Raw genomic sequence first — 20,025 nt, forward strand, 5'->3', positions numbered from 1 at the left:
ACCTTGCACTGGCTTCTGCTAGCAGGACTTATCAGCTGAATCTGGCCCATAGCATCCTGCCTTCTTTTCCATGTTGAAAATATGCATTATACTTTCTCTACTTCCTTTTTCCCTTCCCTATTACAGGGGAAATACTTTATGGTCCGTGACGTATACAGCAAGCTAGATGTCCTCAACACTGCCAGCAGCTGCGGTGCTCCAAACTTTCGACAGGCGAAAGGGGGATATTCTGTGTTTGGGATGGGCCAGCCCAGCTTAAACGGATTCAAGCAGGTCCTGCAGAAACTGCAGAGCGACGGCCACAAGGTCTGTGTGTGCATGGAAGTAAAGCTAATGCACAACTCAGAATGCAAATGGGAACAACAGTTCACTACTCCCACAACCCTCCACACGTTCTATCAATGCGTAAGGGGGGGTTCATGTGAAGCCCCTGCTGACCATTTTACTTTTAAAAATCCTATTTGCTTTTCGTTTTGAGGTTGTTGTTTTTAACAACCATGGGGTGTATACATGTTAATGAAACAAAGGATAAATAAATCATTGGGCACCGGCACGATGACCCCCCCAATTTTTGTAAACTTTTAATTATTGGGTTTTTTAAAAATAATATTTATTAACAGTTTAAACACTACAAAAGAAAAAAAAGTTAAACAATACAATACAATACAAAAACAAAGACACTACATAACACTAACACTAAGACATTAAACTAACAAAACAAAACAAAAACAATTTAAGACACATCAAATAATTTCAATATCTTATCTTTCATTCACTTGTTTCAACGACCTCCTCACACCTCCCTTTTTGTATTCCACTTCAGTTAACTGTTTCAGCAATTACTTTCCATCTTCCTCTGTTTTCTGTCCTGTAATTATCTTAACATATTCTAACCTTATTTTTCCCCTTTAATACATTCATAATCTATTTGTACTTAGTTCCTTCTAACATTTCTACTAAAGCCATATAACTTCATTCCAACATTTTTCTAACATTCATTGATTTTTACAGTATTTCTGTAAATAGTCTTTAAACTTTTTCCAGTCTTCTTCCACCGACTCTTCTTAATTATTGTTATTTCATTTTGTAATGCATATAAAACAGGGAGTGCAATTATAACAACCTACAAAAATTACAAGGCGAACAAACTATGAAATAGTAAGATGAGCAGTTGCACCGGAGTCAAAATAACAAAAGTCCAAGTAAATGCTGTCAGTTTTATCAGATTGAGGGCACGGGCGCTACTGAAATTCGTTGCCCATCCGTTTCTACATTTGAGATGTTAGCAAAGCATTTTGTGTGTGCCTTTGTGTGCTTCTGATTATGTCATAAGTTCCTATCTGCTTTCAGCTATGATGTGCCGTTAGCCTCATGCTTCCATGTCCCTATAACTATACGAATATGTGTGTGGTGTTCTTATACTCCCACTCCCACATGTGTGCATGTGTTTGATGAATCCAAATATAGCTGTTGAGTGGGAACAGAACAAAAAGATTCCACTTTAATGTGTACATGAAGACCGTGATGTAGTGACAATCTTTTATTCTTCTCGGAACAGCACCTCGGAGTTTTGCCTCGAGCTGCTGTGCATGTAGCACATAGTCCATATACTTAGTCAGGTTCACTAAAGTCAAAAAGAAAATGCTAGAGGTTAAAAAGAAAAGAGGTGACCCACAGGAAAGTGGCAGTGCATCAAATGGGCTCTTATCTGATATCAACTTGCAGCTTAGCTTACCGACACGGCTTAGCCAACACTTTCCTCTCTGTTGCAGCAGGAGTGCATCGTATTCTGTGTCCGTGAGGAACCTGTGCTTTTTCTGCACGTGGACAATGACTTCATGCCCTACACTCCCAGGGGAAAGGAGAACCTGCACGAAAACCTGCACAACCTACACAGGGGTGTCAAAGTCGAAAACCTGGAGCTCTCTATTCGGAAAGAGGTGATTTTTCTGAGTGTCCGAGGAAGTTGCACGGTACTGTGGGACCTGCTAGAGATGGGATAGTCCGTTTATTCCTTGTCTCAGTGCCTTGCCACTACCGCAGACATAGGAAGCTGTTCCATGTACCTGTTCCTGGAACTGGAAGTGGGGAGAGTGTCTGTGGTGCTCGGATCTTGCTCTGAGGGCTTCCAACAGGCATCTGGCTAGCAACTGTGAGAACAGGATGCTGGGCTTGTTGGGCCTTATGTTCTTAAAGTCAGACCATTGATCTATCTAGCTCAGGACTGGCAGCACTGGAGTCCCCTTGCACGTAACGTGTGACCTTTATTCCAGATCTCCTGGCTTATTTTTTGATATTTTAAAAAAATATAGCTAGATGGTAGGTATGCACTTAAATTATTGAGCTGGTCATGTAGTTTATTGATGGGAAGTCAGTATGTGTGTGTACATTCGCTGATATTTCAGTGTTGTAGTTCTGGGAAGCCATATTAGACAACTTCATATTCTGCTGAGAGGACAAATGGGTATATTAAGTAGCATGGCATTCTGGGAGCCCCTTTCTCATGGTATAGTCCAGTGTTGTTTCAGTAGCATCTGCCTTACTGGATAGGACTGGGCTAGGGATAGGAAGTGGTTCCCAGGTTGCCATGGCGACCTATCCATGGCCAAACTCGGCCCTCCAGCTGTTTTTGGGACTGCAACTCCCATTATCCTTAGCTAACAGGACCAGTGGTCAGGGATGATGGGAATTGTAGTCCCAAAACAGCTGGTGGGCCAAGTTTGGCCATCACTGCAAAAAATTTCAGCGGGATATGCAGATATCTGCCATGGTGCCTCTCAGTTCAGTGGCACACAGGTGTGTGTGGAGGGAAGTTGTGAAGGCGTGTTTTATAAAGCAAGGCTCTTCTCAGGTTGGTTTATTGGCTTTATCTGTTGAAGATACACGACTTCGCCCAGCTGAAGGAGAACACGTATTACGTCTACAACGATATCGAGCATTTCAAAGATGAGCCCCATTCGGTGAGAATCCGCTATGAAGAAGACATCCATGTGACAGAAGAAGTGTATAAGAGGCCCGTCTTCCTGCTGCCATCTTACAGGTAATTTTTCCATGAGAGAACAAAATGTTCCCTGCTTGATTATATCATTTGTGTTAACTTGGCTGTCACTTCTTTTCAAATGTTCTTTGCCCATCTTCATCTTCCTTTTCCGCAGTGTGTGTGTGTATTAGTAAGGGTTCTGTGCCCCCCCCCCGTAAGGTAATAGAACTGTAAAAACATACTGTACTTTCCTCAAGGACAAACATTTTTCCTGTAAATAGATTAGATTAGCAGTAGTGTCCCCGTTAGTATTCCTCTGCTTTCAGAAGTGGTGGCAGCCTGGAAGAGGCCTTTTCTGTGGCAGGCACCCCCCCCCAAGTTGTGGAACACCCCACAGAGATGTGTCTGGTATTAGATACAGCCTGGCCTTTGACACTTGAGATGTGTGTTCTTGGGACTATCCATCGTATTCCTGTGTCTGTAATTTGTTTTAACTGTTTTTAATTCTAAATTTCAAATTGTTGTCAGGACAGGTAATAATAACAATGATACAGTGGAACCTTGGTTCTCGAACTTAATCCATTCCGGGAGTCCGTTTGACTCCCGAAACCATTCAAAAACCAAGGCGCGGCTTCTGATTGGCTGCAGGAGCTTCCTGTACTCAAGCGGAAGCTGCGCCAGACGTTCGGCTTCCAAAAAAGTTTACAAGCTGGAATGCTTACTTTTGGGTTTGCAGCGTTTGGGAGCCGATTTGTTGGACAACTAAGCCGTTTGAGAACCAAGGTACCACTGTAATAATAATGGTAGTGGTGTTTAAAGAATAAAAGTATTTTTGTTGAGAGGGGAAGCCTTGCACACAGCCTGTAAGTTCAGAAAGCAAACAGGCTCTTACACCGCTGAGGCACACAACAATGGCAAGAACCAAACATGGCCCTACTACAGAGGCTTATAACTGAACAACTGACAAAAGAAAGAGTTGGGGGATGAGTGGAGTGAATTTAGCAGGTTGCCACAGGCATCGTATGTGGGTTCCTCCTCCTTTCCATGCTGGCACATTGAATTAACCTAACTTCTGGGTGAGTGGAATTGACAACCCAGTATTAAAAACAAACAAAAAAACCGCCTATAGTTTTGATCCTGGCTGTTTTTGTCTCTCTGCTCCCAGTAACACCCCCTTTCTTGGCAGGTACCACCGACTGCCTTTGCCTATGGATGGAGCCCCCTTGGAAGCGCAACTTGATGCTTTCATCAGTTTCCTCAGGGTAAGGGCTGCCAAAGAATGTTGAGGCCAACAAGGTGCCTTGAGTGTAGCATCCTCTGTTTTAAACAGGTGGCAACATGCAAAGCTGTTGCTGCTCAAGGTAGCGCAAGTTGGATGCCATTGGTTGGTGAAAGATTTATCTTTCCTTCCTTTTGCCTGCTGCTGCCATGCACATACAGCTAAAAGCGGTGGCTATTTTTTGGCGCTCTGGAGCTTGTAGCTGAATACATGCATTTGTTGGCAAACCTGTATTCGCTTTGGGAGCGTGTCTGGAGTTTCGCGACCATGTTTGGATGCCTGATGTGAAAAACCCAAATGTCTACCCACACAGGTTTGTTTGTGTGTGTTTTTTAAAAAAGGTGTGTCACCCAGCCAGAAGTTTAAAATACTTTTTAAAAAGTTTCATTGATTTCATTTGAAATCAGTGTGGTTTGAAACTGCAAGCATAAGATTGTTTTAGAAATGAGATATTGTTCCATTGATAACAAGAAATAGAAATGTGTTTTTCAATATTTCTGCTGTCCAAGCAGTTTTCAACCATGTTTAATATATGAAACTAATTTGAGAAAGGGGTTTTTTTGGGGGGGGGGAAATAAGAAGATCTTCATGGCTTTGGGGGACAGTAAGCCATTTTGGAATGTGTTTCTCTTTTTTGTTGTTCATTTTTATATTCCACACTCCAAAAAAGAGCACTCAAGGCAGCTCATTTTAAAAACAAACTAATGGTACATCATAAAAAAAGAAATCAAACAGTAGTAAAAGAAATAGCAGCAGCATGTAAAAATCAATCACTTTTTGTCTTCTTGCCAACTCTTCTGTTTATTTATTAAGGCACCCGGTCAACTGTACCCTCTATACCACTCCAGTGTAAGTTGGGAGTTGAGGCATTCTGGTTTTTCAGATTCACTTTAGAGACTGATTAGATGAGTGAAGTTGTACATGTTATGTAAGCCCCAAATAAGTTTGCGGCTTGGACTCTGTCTGAAATCATTGGTTTCTTTCCCCCCAAAGGTTGCAATCTAGCCTGAGGTATCAATTGCAAGTCCAGTCTGCTTGGTGGGATACAGAACCCTTGGTGGGATACAGAATGTCCTTCCAGATGGCATGGGACTGCAACTCCCATCAGCCCCAGGCAGCAGAGCCAAAGGTCAGGGATGCTGGGAATTGGAGTCCCAGCAGCATTTGGAGGGCTACAGGTTCAGCATCCTTGGATTAAACCATACGTGACATGAGCAACATAACTATCAACCCCCTGATAGCAGAACGAACGAGATGGCGGACTAGTTTGGGAGAAATGCCGCTTTCCTCTTTCTGCCATGTCCTTTTCCTTCTCTCCCTCCTGTGCTTCAGCGATACAAGCCTGTTATTTCCCAGATTGTAAGAGAGACCTCTCCTCTGGCCCCATCAGCTGTCAATCTGAGGGAATGGCAGCCCAAGAAATGTCCTTGCACTGTATTTTTGTCCTGCAGGAAAGTCCCAATGTGCTCCTTCTCCAAGACCCCAGCAGGCCTCCTCCCGCCCTGATCTTCAGCTGCCAAACAGGAGTCGGAAGGACCAACCTAGCCATGGTTTTGGGCACTCTGGTGCTTTATCACCGCAAGGGTGGGCTGCAGAAACAAGAGTAAGTATGCCTTTTCATTCTGAGCTATCTTCTTGGTTGTCCTTGACTCTTGTCAACCAATAAGCTGACATGTGCCACAATGCAGGAACCAAAGAGAGAGAGAGAGAGATTTCAGGATCCAATCAGAAGCCAGGGTGGCTTCTGTAATTCTGGGATGTCCCGCTTAAAATGGGTTGGTTGAAGGGAATACAGTCTCCCCACTAGCCTGATATTTCCCATCCCTGAACTGGGTAAGCAGAGCTGGTAAAGAACTCTGTGAGAGAATGTGGAAAATTGTTGTCACTCAGAGGAGACAGTACTAGGCTAAATGGGCCAATAGCATGTTTCAGTACAAGTCAACTTCACAACCCCACAAGCCTTTTGTTGTGCTTCTCCCATACCCAGCAGTAAATTGACAGTCAGACAGTTTCACCCCTGACAAGTTGGTTGACAAGAGTTCCATAATGGAAATGAAGCTGAGAGGGAGGAGTGTTGGTTTGACTGGCATTGGAGATTCTGGCTTCCCTTACATCCAAATGTTGGGACTGTACTCCATTTGGAACTATATAGTTTCAAGGGGACAGAAGACTCTTTTAGGTTTCGCCTCCATACACCACTCTCCCTTGCGGATCAGTCTGTGTACCCTGGTCCACAGTGTCTACCTTTCCATTGTTACTATAACTCGGATTGGTGGGAGCAAGTATGACAGTGCAAATAGTTGTGTCTCAAGTAAGTGAGCCACACCATAAACTACAGGGGAAGCATTTGTGGGAACCCTAGACGTTCTAGGGCAGCCTTTCTCAATCTTGGGTCCCCAGCTGCAGTTGGACTACAACTCCCATCATCCCTAGCTAGCAGGACCAATGGTCAGGGATGATGGGAGTTGTAGCCCAACAACAGCTGGGGACCCAAGGTTGAGAAAGGCTGCTCTAGGGTTATTATCCTGGGAAAATGAAGCATCCACTGCTTACATTCCTACATTGCAGGGGGTTGAAATAGAGGACTGTTTGGGTCCCTTCCAACTCTGCAGTTCTATGAGTCTATGATCTAAATCTTTGATTCTGTGATTTTAGATGTTGCATGTAGATGACCAAAATGCAGAACAGGAAAATAGGATTATGAAATAATTGGCTTTGGAGACATTATTGACTCCTGCAGTAGTATATAAGTGGCCAGCTCTTGAAGCGGAATGATATTTCATTGAGTGTGGATGTAATAAACACCATGGCTTGTGTGTGTCTATATGAAGGTGTTGGTATATGAAGCAGGGGGTTACATCTGATGGATATTTTTGAATGGGTGGAATTGTGCTCTCAAGTTGACATAGCTGTGTGTGTGTTTGACAGAGAGAGAGAGAGAGAGAGAGAGAGAGAGAGAGAGAGAGTTCACTTCACATTCAAGATATCATATTTTGACCTTTTCCAATTACAGCCTTCCACAGCCCACTAAGTCTTTGCCAAGGGATCGATTTCGAATTATTCAGACCTTTATCGACATAGTACCGAAAGGCCAGCAGATAGTTGAGGAGGTAAGCAAATTTGCATTGATTTGCAGATGGAGCCTTGGCAGTAAAGTCCACGGCACCCATCCCCTGCTGCCTTTGCCCTTCTCTTGACTCCCTTTCTCCCCCGCCCCATTTCTGCTGTCTGAAGTCATTGCCCGCAGCAGCTACTGATGTAGAACCAAACATGCCGTATCTCTTCAAGGCTAAGATGGTGTTATCGGGCACCACTTGTTGTTCAGAAGTGATTGTCAAAGCTCTCTTCACAACAGCTAATCAAGGGTGTAGACACAGAGCTTTCCAAACTGTGCATCGCGCGAACACTCCTCAAGCTCCTGGGGCTGGAAAGGGGTTAGCTTAACCTCCAGTTTGCTAGTAAAGCTGAATTACTGTGCTGCAAAATGATGCATGTCCAAAAGGTGTGTCACCAACATGAAAAGTTTGGGAAGCACACACTGGTTGCAGTGCTCCTTTAGCATTCTTTGCATAATGGTTAGTGTCGCAGGTTGGTGATGGACTTTTTCTTTTAATCAGGTTGTACCTACCAGCACCATTTTGGGGGATTTATACAAATGCATGGAATAGTAAAACAAATTTAATAAAACCTGGATTAAGAGAGCAGCATAGTCAAAACCAAAGCTGTTTATTCTCCCCGTTTCTCAACCCCCCGGTAGAGAAAGGGAATGCATCTATGCTGGAAACTTTTTGATTACCTGTGAACTTGATAAATTTGAAGGTTGTCCAGAAAGTGGCTGCAATTTTGAACTGTGCCGTTAAACTGGGGAGTGCCTTTCCAGGCGATAAGACCAATGGGGGCCTGCACAAATGTAGCATGCAAGAGATTGGAGGGTACAGAGTCCTCTCTCTCTTGCGTAGATTGACATTTGGCTTTTGGCTTTCTCAGGTGGATTCCGCCATTTCCTTGTGTTCAGAAATGCATGACATGAAGGAAGCCATCTACGAGAATAAGAAGAAGCTGGAAGGGATTGGAGAAGATTATCGGATTCAGGTATCGGTCAGGCGGAGCCTCCTCCTTAAATTTTTAAGCATTTAATTTAATGATTGAATTAGTTTACTACTTAAAATATTGACCTTAAAATCTTGACCTATGGCATTATTAAGTTTCCTAAAGTGGCGTCCACAGCTGGGTTTGACCCATGTTATGATTATGCCTTTCTACGGGACATTGGGATATTTAACATACATCTATCTAAGCTCACAACTGATACTTCCTTGGAAGAAAGCCCACCTTTAAAAATTTGACTAAGACCCCATCTGTGTTATACATTAAAGCCGTCTCATACCACTTTAAACAGCCATGGCTCCCTCAAAATAATCCTGGGAACTGTAGTTTGTTAAAAGTGCCAAGAGTTGTTAGGAAGCCCCTATTCATCTCACAGCGCTACAGTTCCCAGAGTTTCCTGGGAAGAGGGATTGATTGTTAAACCACTCTGGGGATTGTAGCTCTGTGAGGGGACTAGGGGTCTCCTAGGGATGCGGGTGGTGTTGTGGTCTAAACCACTGAGCCTCTTGGGCTTGCTGATCAGAAGATCGGCAGTTTGAATATACACGACAGTGGTGAGCTCCCGTTGCTCTGTCCCAGCTCCTGCCAACCTTGCAGTTTGAAAGCATGCCAGTGCAAGTAGATAAATAGGTACCACTGTGGCGGGAAGTTAAATGGCATTTCCATGCACTCTGGTTTCTGTCATGGTGTCCTGTTGCGCCAGAAACGGTTCATGCTGGCCACATGACCCGGCAAGCTGTCTGTGGACAAACGCTGGCTCCCTCGGTCTGAAAGCAAGATGAGCACCATAACCCCATAGTCACCTTTGACTGGATTTCACTGTCCAGGGATTCTTTACCTTTACTTTTTTTAGGGGTCTCCTAACAACTTTCAGGAGCTTTGGTGTATTGGCTTAGTTGTGTTGCTGCAACTCATTCTAGCTAGGAACTTACATTGGTATACAGGTGAAACTTGGAAAATTTGAATATCGTGGAAAAGTTCATTTATTTCAGTAATTCAACTTAAAAGGTGAAACTAATATATGAGATAGACTCATGACATGCAAAGTGAGATATGTCAAGCTTTTGTTATAATTGTGATATTATGGTGTACATGCACCTGTGACTTTGCAGAATATCTTAGCATCTTGCCTCCCTAGAATCATTAAAAATAAATATTACACTTAGGATTTTATGTAGTGCATTAAAAATCTTCCAAGGACTTCCAAAGGCCATAGAGTAGCATTCAGTAGCCCCATTCAGCATAACACTGTACTTGCTCTCCAGTATATCTGAAGGAGCGTCTCCACCCCCATTGTTCTACCCAGACACTGAGGTCCAGCACTGAGGGCCATCTGGTGCTTCCCTCACTGTGAGAAGCCAAGTTACAGGGAACCAGGCAGAGGGCCTTCTTGGTAGTGGCGCCCTCCCTGTGGAACGCCCTCCCACCAGATGTCAAAGAGAACAACAACTACCAGACTGTTAGAAGACATCTGAAGGCAGCCCTGTTTAGGAAGGCTTTTAATGTTTGATGTAGTACAGTATTTTAATATTTTTTTTGGAAGCTGCCCAGAGTGGCTGGGGAAGCCCAGCCAGATGGGCGGGGTATAAATAATAAATTATTATTATTATTATTATTATTATTATTATTATTATTATTATTATTAGTTCTCCCAAGCTTCATTACACATTTTCTTGTTTTGCATATCAGTTCACTGTCAGTGTTATGTGTTGCCTCTTATTGGACCCACTGTTGGTAATTAGTGTGTACAGTTCTCAATAGTTCTGGGACTCGGCTCCATCTGTCCTTGCTGCTTTTTAGATTTTTGTTTCGTTTTTTGAGAAAATGCACTCTCTGTTCCTGACATGCAGCTTTTTCCTAAAAGTCGACAAATGTGAAAAAGGAAAGATGAGCACAGGGGACACACTGCTTCAGTTTTCCTTTTGGGTGCCTCTCTCCCCTGCCCTCCCTGCACCCCCCCACCCCCCGCGTGCCTAAAGACATAAACAGGATAGACTATAAAATTCTTCAGGTGTAAATTATGGCTATAAACAAGGACAGTTTGTACTGAAAGTCAGAAAGCTTTCCAAATGTTTATTCAGGAAACCGGAAGGATATATTGTTTTTTCAAGAGAACACTTGCCGTTGAAGATAAAAGCACTTGCTATTATTTGTTTTTTATCATCACATTTGTAAAGAAGGATCCAGGCTTCAGGTGGTGCCAGGGCTCACACCAGAAGGGATTTATTTTCTGCGCCAACTCCTGCTTGGCTGAAGAAGACTTAACTGCACTTGCAAGGAAACTGTCTTACACCGCTAGGGCAATGTGTGTGTGGTGGCAGGGCTGAACTCTCATAAAAGCTTCCCATACCTTAGGCTCTTTTTCTCTTGCCAGCTGTGCAATGCCTTTGTCTCTTTTCCTTCTCTTCCTTCATTAGCAAGGGCACTTTCTAACAGGCATGGAAGGTGCAAGGTGAGGATGTGGGCTGGGGGGTGGGGAAGAGGCTTGGCTGGGGAAGGGGTGTGGAATGAGGAGAATCTTGAGGGCCGGATACAAGTGTCTGGAGGGCCACATTTGGCTCCCGCCCTGAGGTTCCTCATCACTGCCTTAATCCAGCTCTGTTAGCTGCAGTTAGTCTCCTGCAAAAAAAGTGCTATATGCAAGGCTGTGTAAGCAACTCTTGGTTTTTAATTTGTGCAAGGGAGGTGTGGCAGCTGCACCTCGGAAAAGAATATTGAAGTAACAGCCCTTCAATTTTTAATGTTTCATCAATGTTTACTGTGCTTATTAATGTTTTAATTTGTTGGAAGCTGCCTAGAGCGGCTGGTGACATATAAATAACTATTTCTTCTTCTTCTTCTTCTTCTTCTTCTTCTTCTTCTTCTTCTTCTTCTTCTTCTTCTTCTTCTTCTTCTTCTTCTTCTTCTTCTTCCAGCATTCCAAAGCCCCAACTCCTTTGATATTTGCCTTTATAGCAAGGTGCATTTGTATGCACAATACAGTTAAATAGTTAGCATATAAATGAATCTTTAGAACATTGTATTCAGTTAAATACAAAGTTCATTCTGTTGATGCATACTGAAAATCTGTTGCCTAGTACATTAATCAAGGGATTGAGAACCTCCTTTTTTTTAGCCTGAGAGTCTTAATACCCTTCTAGTCATCGTTCTGGGGGCCACACTCACACAGCCCCCTCTGTCCTCCATCCAACTGAATCACCTGACATCCTGTCACCTGACACAATGCTTCAAAGCATTATGGGAGTTCACGGATGCAAAGGAGGGGCACGGTGGGGAAAGGGGATGTGGTCTGGCGGGAATCCCAAGGTGCAGGCAGAGAGGCTCGGAAGGCCACATTCACCCCTCAGGCCTGAGGTTCTCCATCACTGCTCTAATCCACCCTCTGCAGACTGCTTGTGACTGGTAGGCGGGACTACCCACTGTCAAGGATGTGACATCCTATGGTGTCAGGTGATACCACTTTAAAGGAAGAATTGAGAGTGTGATTTAAGCGCTTCCTTTGAATTCTTTTAAAAGGTGGCAGGTGCAACCTGGCTGGTGTGCCAAGCACCGACCCACTGCTTGAGGCAGCTACCTTACTATGCTTCATGATAGGGCCCGGCTCTGAGACTCAGGTTTGAAGATCACTGGGTGACCTTGGGCCAGACACTATCTCATCACAACCTTATCTACCTCATAAGCGTGTTGCGAGGGGAAAAAGGATGGGGAAGAACCACTCCATTTTGCGAATGGAGCTCTGGAGCAGCCATTTTGCGAATGCAGCCCTGGATTTCCTGTCAGGGTGAATTTCAGTTGGCCTTTGCAGGATGCGGCTGGCATATGTTTTCAGCGGCTCTGAGAAATAAGCCTTTGGACCCTGCTCTACATTTCAAACACAGGGACTGTTTATTTGAAGTTCAAACACAGTAACAGCTCTTCTTAAAACAATGGAAAAAATCTCCTAGGGTTATGTTCTCATTGGACAAAATGCATCATGGGGGAAGAGTGATGTGTCTCTCTGTAAATCTATGTTTATAGTGTATACCATGCCTTTCCAGCTTGTAAATCTCTTGATTCCATCTCAAAAGCCGCTAATGGCTGCCTGCTATAGAGTGGCTAAATATCCCTCTCTTCACCTCCCCTCTCCCCCAATCTGGAACTGCAGAAATGGGAGAGGTTGACAGGTACCTGGCAGGCCACAGCAGGTGGGCAGGCTACATTTGTCTTGATAAATCACATATAAATCTGATATCTGCACCATTCAGTCTTCTTTCACTGAGAAAAGGCAAGAAGGGACTGTTTTGTTTAACAGGCTTGTATATAAGTTTACGCTAACAAAAAACATGGTATCGCTCACTTGACAAACGAATGTTAGAGGGCAACCATAAAGTGTGTCACAATTTTAAACTCTTGCCTCACCTTCACCCCACAGATAATTAGGGAGACTTTAATGTGGCGCGTGCCCAGTTATCTCTTCTCTCTCCCCCTTTAACGAATAGCTGCATATTTTCCATGCAGGAGAATGTTCAGTTCAGTCCTAAGCATGTTCCTTAATCTTTTTGATAAATGACTTGTGGCCGGATTTCTCTTAAGGGCGATAACAAGTAAATATTAATGAAAGACAATTATGTAATGTCACAGATTTCCAGTGGACCGCTTGCCAAATTCTTTCTCTCCCCCCACCACACCTCCCTAAAACAGAATGTAGTCCCTTTATAAATAGAGTCAAATGTTAAAGTTCTACATTTTCCATATGGAGAGCCAGTGTGGTTTAGTTTTGTAGTTGGACAGGGGAAATCAGTCAAATCCTCACTCAACCATGGAACTCCCTGGGTGATACAGCAAAGTGTTGAAAACCAGTTATCGCCTAGCCCTACTCTGCGGGTGAGGGCCTCCTGGAGAGACCCTCTTATTAGGATGTTCATTCTGCACCATCAGGCTTTTAGTGTGGTAGCACCTACGCTTTGGAATCCCCTCCACATGAATGTTAACACAGCTTCTGTCTTCTTAAAGGTAAAGGTTAAGGGACCCCTGACCATTAGGTCCAGTCGTGGCCGACTCTGGGGTTGCGGTGCTCATCTTGCTTTACTGGTCGAGGGAGCTGGCGTACGGCTTCCAGATCGTGTGGCCAGCATGATTAAGCTGCTTCTGGCGAACCAGAGCAGCACACGGAAATGCCGTTTACCTTCCCGCCAGAGCGGTACCTATTTATCAACTTGCACTTTGATGTGCTTTTGAACTGCTAGGTTGGCAGGAGCAGGGACCGAGCAACGGGAGCTCACCCCATCACGGGGGTTCGAACCACCGACCTTCTGATCAGCAAGTCCTAGGTTCTGTGGTTTAACCCACAGCGCCACTCGTGTCCCTCTGTCTTCCTGGTGCCTACCAAATACAGTCCAACTTCAACAAGACTTTTAAGCTGAGATCTGTCCCAATCTGTGTCTGTTTTGGAATTGCTTTTAATATGTTTTTATTGTTTTGTCATTTGGTGTTTGCTGCCCAGGGCTCCTTTGGGAGGAAAGGTGGGATGCAAATTTAATAGCAACAACAACAACAGCAATGGCAAGTGCCTCTTATTAATATTACTATTTGTGTGTTTGCATTGTAGGGGAACAGCACCAAAGAGTATTTCCTTCAGAGGACGTTACAGAGCCTTCAGCGCTACTTCTACTTGATAGCTTTCAACTATTACCTTCACGAACAGGTGAGTATTCTTCCCTGAGCTCCTAAACGATGCTGTGCATTTTCCCACCCTTGCCGGGTATACCCAGTGATGGGGTGCAGACATCTTACATATGTCAGGGAAAGTGGAACTAGATGTTGCGGTGCCAAGGGGGCTAGGAACCGGACACCAAGCCTCTTTCTTCAGAGCCAAAAAAAAAGGCTCTCAGAGCAGCTTATGAAAGCCAGTTCCAATATGGTCCCTTGCCCCCTAAGACTTGCCATGTAAACACAGGAGGAAAATGAAATGGGAGGGAAGAGGGGAAGCAAGCTTGAAAATGAAACAAAAATATCCTTAAAAGCTGCAAGAGGCAACAAACAAACAAAAAGCTTTTAAACCAGGCCAAAACTTCTCTATAAAAAGCCCCATTTTCACTTTACAGCAAAAAGTAATGAGGCACACAGGGTCTCTGTTGGGAAGGGTGTTCCACAGCCTAGGCACCACAGCTGTGGGGTGGGGGAAGCCTGAGCAGACCCACATGGAAAGTGGGGGGTTCTTGCGAAATGCTGAATCCACATTGTTTAGTTCCACCCTTATAAACATTTCACTTGCATACAATGGAAACTGAACGTGAAGCCCAGAGAGACTGAAGTGAATGTTGAACCCAACCAGTCATCAAAAGTTTCTTTGCTGGCAAGCTCTTGGGCAGGCATAGGCAAACTTGGCCCTCCAGCTGTTTTGGGACTACAACTCCCATCATCCCTAGCTAACAGGACCAGTGGTCAGGGATGATGGGAGCTGTAGTCCCAAAACATCTGGAGGGCTGAGTTTGCCTATGCCTGCTCTTGGGGGTCTGTGGTCAGATCAAATTGTAAAGGGAGATGGCTTGTGTTAGATAAACCTTTATTATGCTAGCCAAAGGCCATGGCATCAAGTTGGCTGTTGTCAGTGTCACTGTTGTTCCCACTGCTCTTTACCATTCACTCAGTGGCCACTATGATGAAAACATTACGAGCCCTGTAATAAAAGAAACCTTCAGCTCAGTCAAATCAAGCAAAACACCCTTGACAATTTGCCATGTTGGTTTACAGCAAGTGTTCCCCAGACTTGGGTCTCCAGCTGTTTTTGGACTACAAATCCCACCATCCCTAGTTAGCAACACCAGCGGTCAGGTTGAGAAACACTGGTTTACAGAAAAGGAAAGGGAGAAAAGGACAACTTTATATCCTGTTCTGCGACAGCAGATTTGGCCACCATGCCTTGTGTCTTCCATACCCAACAAGATGTTTACATAATTCTCTCTGCTGCTAAGATTATGGCCTCAACTAGCAGCATCTTCAGCCAATGCGTGTTATTCCATAAGGAGGAGAAAGTGTTTTTTGTGCCAACAGGATGCCATGTTTTCTAATGATTACTTGTGATGTGTGCAGTATGTTGATTTTCTTCTGACAGTGTCCCTGTCTGTCTTGTCTCCCTTTCCTGGACTGGAAGTACCCCCTTGCTTTTGCCCTAGATTTCAGCCGATGGATGTGCAGGCACTCTGAACTATACAGGCTTCAAGCCAACATGAACCTGTCGGAGCTTGTGGTCACAGGGGAGCAGATAATTAAGGGGGCACGAGTGCTGGTGAGTCAACTATTTTGAGTTATTGTTGTTGTTATTATTATTATTATTAAATATATTTACATTGATCAGCCTGCCTACACTGCCTGACTTTTGAACACCCTTCCTTGGAGCCGTCTTGGACAGCTTCTCTGCATTTTATTACATTTCTGAAATAATAATTATGATTTATTACTACCACAACTACATTTATATCCCACTTTCCCTCTAAAGAGCTCAAGGTGCCATACACTGTTCTCCTCCCCATTTTATCATCACAACAACCCTGTAAGGCTGAGGCTGAGTGGGGATTTGAACCCTGGTCTCCCAGGTCATAGTCCAACACTCTAACCACTGTGCCACACTGGCTCCCACTTGTGGATGCAATTGTTCCCCTTGTTAAAGGGTTGGACTATATCCCCTTTCTCCCCCACCCCTACATGCTCAGCCTTCTTCCGAGGATGGAGTCAGGTTTTATGAAACGTAACAGCATGTTCTTCCAGGGATTCTGTTAAATTGAGTGTGTGCAGGCATGCCTGAGCACCAGCGGACATTGGGTGGCATTCAGTGCTAGCCCTACTCAGAGCAGCCCCATTGAAGTTAGTAGATGTGGCTAAGTTAGGTTCGTTAATTTCAGTGGGTCTGCTCCGGGTGAGATATAGTTGAATGCCACCCATTGGGCAGATTACCCTACGTATCTGCGTATGCTTTGGGTGATTTCAGATCTGCATCGCATTCATGTGATTTGGGGACTATTGTTGCTATTTCTGTAGGCCACCCTCCCTCAACCTGGCGCCCCCTGGATGCTGTTGGGCTGCGCTGCTCCTCATCCCTGACCACAGGCCGTGTTGGCTGCAGCTGACAGGCTTCATCTGGGAAGGCACCATATTAGGTTTTTAGTTTAACTGGGATTTGGAAGGAGGTTGTTGGTGTAAGAGCTGCTGTCCTTCCTGGTATGATCTTGCTGGGGCAGGAAGTGTCTCTGGGAACCACATGAGCAAAATGAATGTCCAGCTTTTCCTAATTGTTTGCCACAGCCTTTAGAGTTCTGCTTCTGCTGCAGGTGGTGGATGAAAGGTTTTCTCCAGATGTGCTCAGCACACTCAAGGAGATGAGTGTGGCCAACTTCCGGAGAGTCCCCAAGATGCCTGTGTATGGGATGGCACAGCCAAACACCAAGGTAATTGAACAATGCTGTGTAGTTTCTGAGAAGAGAGACTGAGATAGGGCCAAAGAGCTCTTGGATTAAAAACAGGCATTATTATTATTATTATTATTATTATTATTATTATTATTATTATTAAAAATCAAAACAGGAATTTGATCCTTAAAAAACTAAAATAAAAAGACAGTGGAGTTTCCAGATTTCCAACACCTGTGAAACCCAGTGAAGTTGTGGAAACAAAAGGAAGCTGACTGAGAGCCCTTGAGAAACAGTCACATAACTAACCACTTGTAGGGTTGTTGTTTTTTAAATCTTTTTAAATGCAAGCATGATTGTAGTTACTCATTCTCTGACTGATTGATTGCTTTTCAGGTTTATACATTTCACTAATTTTGCAATCACTTTAACATTTCAAAACTTGACTTCCTTCCCCCTCTTTCTGCATTTCCTTAAACTTATTTTTAATATCTTCTGCATATCCAAATTAACTTAATGTGCTCTTTTATTCATCTACTTTAAATGTATACTCTTATAAAACTGCAGGTCATTACAACAATCCTGCCAATGTTCTTATCTGCTTACAATTTAATCAGTAAATATTCAATAAACCATTTCCATTCTTTTATAAAAAGTTTGTTATCTTGGTTTCTTATTCTTCCGGTAAGTTTCACCATTTCTGCATATTCCATAAGTTTTGTATCCATTCTTCCTTTGCTCGGACGTCTGCTTCTTTCCATTTTTCAGCGAGTAGCATTCTTGCTGCTGTAGTAGCATCCATGAATAAGTTTCTATACAGTTTTGGTAGTTCTGTCCCTATAATTCCCAAAAGAAAATCTTCTGGCTTTTGTTTTTTTTACAAACATTATTTTAAACATCCTTTTCATTATATATCATTTCCCAGTAAGTGTTAACCTTACTACAAGACCACTATTACTCATTTTCTTCAGGCTATTGGGAATGTCTTGACCTACTTGACAGATGCGAAGAGGAAGTATTCCCACATCTTGTGGGTCAATCTTCGTGAAGATGTGGTCCTAGAAGGGAACGAGCAAACCTACACCGTCCGGGAGGTGGGCAACCTGGAGCAGCAGATTACAGTGCCTGCAACGTCACCTGAACAGCTGGAGGTGAGAGCTCAGGCGCTTTTAACTTCTCTTTTTTCCTTCGCCAGGCAAGTATTGGGAAACCTTTGGGTTGATCTGGGGCAGTTAGCATTTCACAACAGGCGGCCACTCTGCAGGAATTGGAAAATAATGATAGTTCTCCTCTAGGCTGGCTTCTAAGGATGCTATGCAGTTAAAAAGTATCCGACAAGGAGATTCTTACTATCTGTTTACATTGGATGGCATGTTGCATCTTTCATTGTGGCTGTTGTTGTATTGGTGTGACAGGCTAACTGTTGCGCCCCCCACCCCAAGCCCCGGTTTTTAAACTCTTATGATGCAGGAGTGAACAAGGGGGACGCATCCATGGTGGCATTTTGAGGCATCCAAGTAAATAATGTGTGCTCATCACAAAGGGCATTTTTCAGCCTGTTGTCTTTTTCAGATTTAACCTTTACGTCTCCATATGGAGCTGATCGATCCTCTTTCTTAGAAATTATAGATGCCAGCCTTGCTTGTTCTCCCCCTGCATTATTTATCAGACAAACTGAGTTTGAAAGTATTATTGGCTCACTCCATTTATTTTTTTAATTTCCACCTTGGAGCACTTTGGAGCCTTAAATTGATCAGCTTTCTTTTTTTAAAATTGATTTTTATTGTTTCTCAAAGATTTAAACAAATTTATTTGCATACAGTATTCCATTCTCTTGCATATTTCTTTTTGACTTCCCACCCTGGTGTTTTTGTTCATATCCTTGGTTGCTGCATTATGCTTATTATCAACTCCCCCTAACTCCATCTTATATTTTCCCCACCACCACTCATATCTCGAATCCTGCTCACGATTTAATATCGCTATAATACTTCAACAGTATAAAAAGGCCTCCCCTTTTCCATAAACAGTTCATCATTTGGGTCCCTTAGTTTTGCAGCCAGTTTCTCCATTTCAGCATAATCTATTACCGTATTTTTCGCCCCATAGGACACACTTTTTCCCCTCCAAAAATGAAGGGGAAATGTGTGTGCGTCCTATGGGGTGAACGCAGGCTTTCGCTGAAGCCTGGAGAGCGAGAGGCATCGGTGCGCACCAACCCCTCTCGCTCTCCAGGCTTCAGGAAGCTATCCGCAAGCCTTGCAAGCCCGGTGGGAGTTCCCGCGGGCTCACAAGGCTTGCGGGCAGCAGCCTGCAGCCCCAGCGAGTGTCTGCAAGCCTTGCGCGCCCGGCGGGAGGTCCTGCCGAGCGCGCAAGGCTTGGGGCGGCAGCCTGTCGCCCGAAGCATGCGGAGCCCTCCGGAGGGTGCCCCGTTCTTCGGGCAGGCGTGTGCAAGGCTTGGGATGGCAGCCGCGGCTGGGGGGGGAAAAATAATTTTTTTATTCATTTCCCCCACCAAAAAATGAGGTGCGTCCTATGGGCCGGTGCGCCCTATAGGACGAAAAATACGGTACTTTTATAAGCCATTCTTCTTGGGTTGGAATCTCTTACTTCTTCCATTTCTGAGCATGTAGAATTCTGGTTGCGGTTGTTGCATACATAAAAAGATTAGTTAGCTTCTTCAGAGTCTCCATCCCAATTACCCCTAGCAACAAGGCTTTGGGGTTTTTTTGGGGGGGAGGGGAGCACCAATTTAAACATCCTTTAAAATTCATTATTATTAATGGCACCTGCTTTCATAGACCTCATTCCTTTTTGTCAGATGCATGCAGTTACGAAAAGTAGGCACACAAGGATTGTGGGGAGGGGAATTGTACGTGAGTGAGGCCAGAGGGAAACGAAAAGTGATAATTGCATAGTTAACTGTGGTAATTCCTCATGAGCCTTTTCGTTTGTTTGTTTGGCCGCATTGCTTCCCTCCTTCAGAAACTCGAATCCGTTGTGAAGAATGACCTGCTGAAATCCCAGAAATGGCTCGAGGTCTATCTGGAACAGGAGAAGCAGATGAAAATGTTAAAGACATGCCTGACCATGCAGGAAGTCTTCAACCAGCACAAAAGCACCTGCCAGGGGTTGGTGTATAAACGGGTTCCAATCCCAGACTTCTGTGCTCCTAAGGAAAAGGTAAGCACCACACAGGGACCCCATATCTCCACCCTCCCACCTTCTTCCACATGGGAAATTTTAAGATGGCTGATACTTAAGCAACCCTTCTT

General features: G+C 44.1%; 1 protein-coding gene across 4 annotated transcripts in view; it reads left to right on the top strand.

Annotated features, from left to right (window-relative positions):
• The window catches only part of PALD1 (phosphatase domain containing paladin 1), a 110,703-nt gene that overhangs the window by 48,385 nt on the left and 42,293 nt on the right, over window positions 1–20,025 (top strand). For all 4 annotated transcript variants that reach the window (XM_081913089.1, XM_081913090.1, XM_081913088.1 and 1 more), the window contains exons 4-15: window positions 127–306; window positions 1,776–1,940; window positions 2,880–3,040; window positions 4,167–4,242; window positions 5,711–5,862; window positions 7,273–7,369; window positions 8,247–8,351; window positions 13,954–14,049; window positions 15,499–15,633; window positions 16,673–16,789; window positions 17,722–17,901; window positions 19,736–19,933. In XM_081913089.1, the coding sequence (XP_081769215.1) occupies window positions 127–306; window positions 1,776–1,940; window positions 2,880–3,040; window positions 4,167–4,242; window positions 5,711–5,862; window positions 7,273–7,369; window positions 8,247–8,351; window positions 13,954–14,049; window positions 15,499–15,633; window positions 16,673–16,789; window positions 17,722–17,901; window positions 19,736–19,933 (1,662 nt within the window). The remainder of the gene's footprint in view (window positions 1–126; window positions 307–1,775; window positions 1,941–2,879; window positions 3,041–4,166; window positions 4,243–5,710; window positions 5,863–7,272; window positions 7,370–8,246; window positions 8,352–13,953; window positions 14,050–15,498; window positions 15,634–16,672; window positions 16,790–17,721; window positions 17,902–19,735; window positions 19,934–20,025) is intronic.

The sequence above is a fragment of the Podarcis melisellensis genome (assembly GCF_964234715.1).
Source record: "Podarcis melisellensis genome assembly, chromosome: 5".
Lineage (NCBI taxonomy): Eukaryota > Metazoa > Chordata > Lepidosauria > Squamata > Lacertidae > Podarcis > Podarcis melisellensis.